This window comes from Austrofundulus limnaeus, unplaced genomic scaffold (genome assembly GCF_001266775.1).
Source record: "Austrofundulus limnaeus strain Quisiro unplaced genomic scaffold, Austrofundulus_limnaeus-1.0 Scaffold551, whole genome shotgun sequence".
Taxonomy (NCBI): Eukaryota; Metazoa; Chordata; class Actinopteri; order Cyprinodontiformes; family Rivulidae; genus Austrofundulus; species Austrofundulus limnaeus.
Window position 1 is genome coordinate 68,797 of NW_013952953.1, and position 3,262 is coordinate 72,058.

At 40.4% G+C, this 3,262-nt stretch overlaps 1 protein-coding gene across 1 annotated transcript in view; it reads right to left on the reverse strand.

Moving 5' to 3' along the window:
* LOC106530716 (dystrophin) overlaps nucleotides 1-3,262 on the reverse strand; it is a gene marked incomplete at its 3' end in the record, with an annotated part of 355,898 nt that overhangs the window by 59,489 nt on the left and 293,147 nt on the right. The window contains 3 exon segments of the mRNA XM_014026406.1: nucleotides 2,474-2,509; nucleotides 2,593-2,753; nucleotides 3,141-3,209. Coding sequence (XP_013881860.1) covers nucleotides 2,474-2,509; nucleotides 2,593-2,753; nucleotides 3,141-3,209 — 266 coding nt within the window.

A 3,262-nucleotide genomic window follows, 5' to 3' on the forward strand; every position in this document is an offset into this window, starting at 1 on the left:
CCTTAGTTGTTACAAAGGAGTGAGGTTAGTGTATTTAAAATGGATAAATGTAGTATAAAAATATTGTCCATGTTTTGTTGACCTGATAAAAATGTTTTTCATCCAAAAATATCTGGGGGCTCAGGTCTCTGCTACTGTTATTTTGTGGGTCAAAAGCTGAAAAGTTTGGGAACCAGTGCACTTTGGTTCCCAAAGTTGGGCTTGGGACCCAATTATGGGTCATGAAGCACCTTGGATAATCTCCAGAAATCAGTTTAAAGGGTAATAAAATAATTGTCGATGTAATATATTCCCTCTGACTATTACAAAAACACAAAATAAGTAAAAATAAGTATTTATATTTGTGTACAAGCTGTTCAGATTGTCAAGCCTGTGTTTTTAGGGTTATTAACAAAGTTTGTGTACTCAGACCAGTAATATTTGGGGTCACAAGTTTTTGTCTTGGATATTTTGTGGGTCAGAAGATAAACAGTTTGGGAACCACTGTCTTAGRGCATACACCAATGAGCTGATGGAACAGATCGCACTGTGATACTGCTACAGGAAAATTAGTTCCTATATTAGCTGTTAGCTGATTAGCAGGACTGTGTCCACCACTGTATTTCTGCATTGATGGTGTTTTTCAGATGTGCTCACTGCCCAGGCCACTGGCAGTAATGCACCCCCTTACCATCAGAGAGACGGACCCTTTGATTTTATGAACAGCAGCATGGCTCTACTCGATTCTGTTTGATTCTGTTCGGTTATGCTCAGGTGTGTGTACGTCTCCATTTCAGTGTGTCTCTCACTCTGTGGGCGTGATTATGGGCGGACTGTCTACAGCGGCTTTGTGGCTTTACGTTTTATTTATTTATTTATTTATTATCATGATGCTGTTTATAAGTGCTTGTGTAACCGTGGTTTGTTGGAAACCTACTGGTTATCTGCTCTGCTTCGTCTCCTTCACCTCTCCAGGAAATGCTTGCTAGTTCTGCCTTTTGACAAACAGGTTAGACCGTGGTTTTCTCACTGCTTTCACCATGTCATATCTCATCAGCAGAATGCTGACGTCAAAATCGTGTGCTGTACTCGCTTCTACCCACTTAGAACCATCGGAGAGGTGGATCTGAAAGTGCACGGTTTGAACCTAAACTGAGACACTTCTTGGTCGAGGCCGAACCGAGCAGAACAGCATAGAGGCAGAATACTGACCTGTTAATTTAACCATATCTGTAGCAAATGCTCCTCCAGGTGTTTATTTGTAYCACACTCTTTTATGGAAGTGGTTAGTTTTGTAGTACTTGAGACCGGTCTTGGTCTTAAGACCAGTCTCAATACACTTTTTGATGGTCTTGATCTTGTCTCGGACATTGAGGACTCGGAATTTTATTTCACAACCAGTCAAGACTACAACTGTGGAAATATCACCAAACAGCCAGATTATTGTCCAATTTATTAGTTAACATTCTTGCTTTCATTGGATCTGACCGTATAACATTCTCCCAGTACTCTTATGGAATATCCAAATGCTCTCTAGCTAGCTTCAGATGGACTTAGGTAGGGGGACCCGTCTGGCACTGCAGGATCTGAGTCCCTGGTGGTGTAGTGTGTTACTGATGGTAGTCTTTGTTACATTAGTCCCAATCTCCTGGTGGTGTAGTGTGTTACTGATGGTAGTCTTTGTTACATTAGTCCCAGCCGTCTGCAGGTCAGTCACTATCCCCCATGCGGTTCTGGGATTATTGCTCACTGTTCTTGTGACCATTTTGACCCCATGAGTTGAGCTGTTTGAGGTTGTGAACAGGCGTCTTTTATACTGATAACAAGTTCAAACAGGTGTCATTACTTCAGGTTGAGTGGAGGACAGAGGAGCCTCTTAAAGAAGTTACAGATCTGCGAGAAACAGAAATATTGCTTGTTTGTTTTTGACCAAATACTTATTTTCCACCATAATTTGTAATATTTTTTWAAAAAATCATGTGATTTTCTAGATATGTTTCCTCATTTTGTCTCTCATAGTTGAGGTATAACTATGATGTCAATTACAGGCCTCTCTCATCTTTTTAAGTGGGAGAACTTGCACCATTGGTGACTGACTAAATACTTTTCCCCCCCACTGTACACGTGTACAGAATACTCCATCTTTTAGGACACTAGGTTTTTATTTATTTATTTATTTTCTGGTCTTGGTCTTGTCTTGATCTCGCCCTCCCTTAGTCTTGGTCTCGACTTGGTTCAAGCCCTAAAAGTCTTGGTCTTGTCTCGATCTCGAGACACTGTGGTCTTGGTCTTGACTTGGTCTCGGGTCAGGTGGTCTTGACTACAACACTAGGAAGTGGGGTTGTCTACTAAAGCTACAATGTAGACAGCTTCCATAGCAATGAAGTGATAAAAAATTCTAATAAAAAGTTCTCCAGATCTAATTTTCTCTACATGTATTTAATGTAAACATGGACTCTACTGTTGTTCTAATAATACCAGTACAATCACCTACCTGCTGAGAAAAGACAGCAGGAACGGGTGCATGAATCTAAACATTTCACACAAGTTATGATAACAGAAACTGTGAATGATCCATTGAAGTAGATGTTCCACATGTGGCCCCACCCTCACCTTTTCCTGAGTTCAGAATCCACGACCACTTGTCTCTTTTTTTGGGGCGGCGGTGACTCTCGAGCGTGGCGTAGCGCTGACACCTTTTCTCTCGTCACTTTGGTCACGGTGGTGGTGACGGACTGGGACACCTCGGGCTGCTTGGTTGTGCTGATAGATGACTAAAATTACATGTGAACCAAAAAGAAAAAAAAGGTTTACTTAAATCATACAAATGCTCGCAAAAATCTAATTAAAACTAGAATAGTTCCTGGAGAAACTATGAGAGGATTGCCKGCTGTGCAAAACTCGTCCTGTACATTTTGAACATGTTGCTGTTTAAAGAGGTTCTGACAGCAGTCCTAAAGATYTATTTGATGTCTGATTGAGATGTCAGCAACTTGTTTGCCATTTTCTTTCTATAGGTGTCGCAAAATGACTGTTATAACTCATTTTGTATGTATTTTGACAAATTTTGTTGGCTTGGCTCACTTTCAAGAATAGCTTAAACTAAAAAAAACAATAGGCCAACTAAAACAACAAAAAAACTATTATTGTTCTCTGGTCACCTTGGTAATGGTGGTCGTGATGGACTGGGACCCCTCGGGCTGCTTGGTTGTGCTGATAGACGATGAAAGCTAAACATGAAAAAGAAGTTTAAATCATACATATTCAACTAAAATGTAAGAAT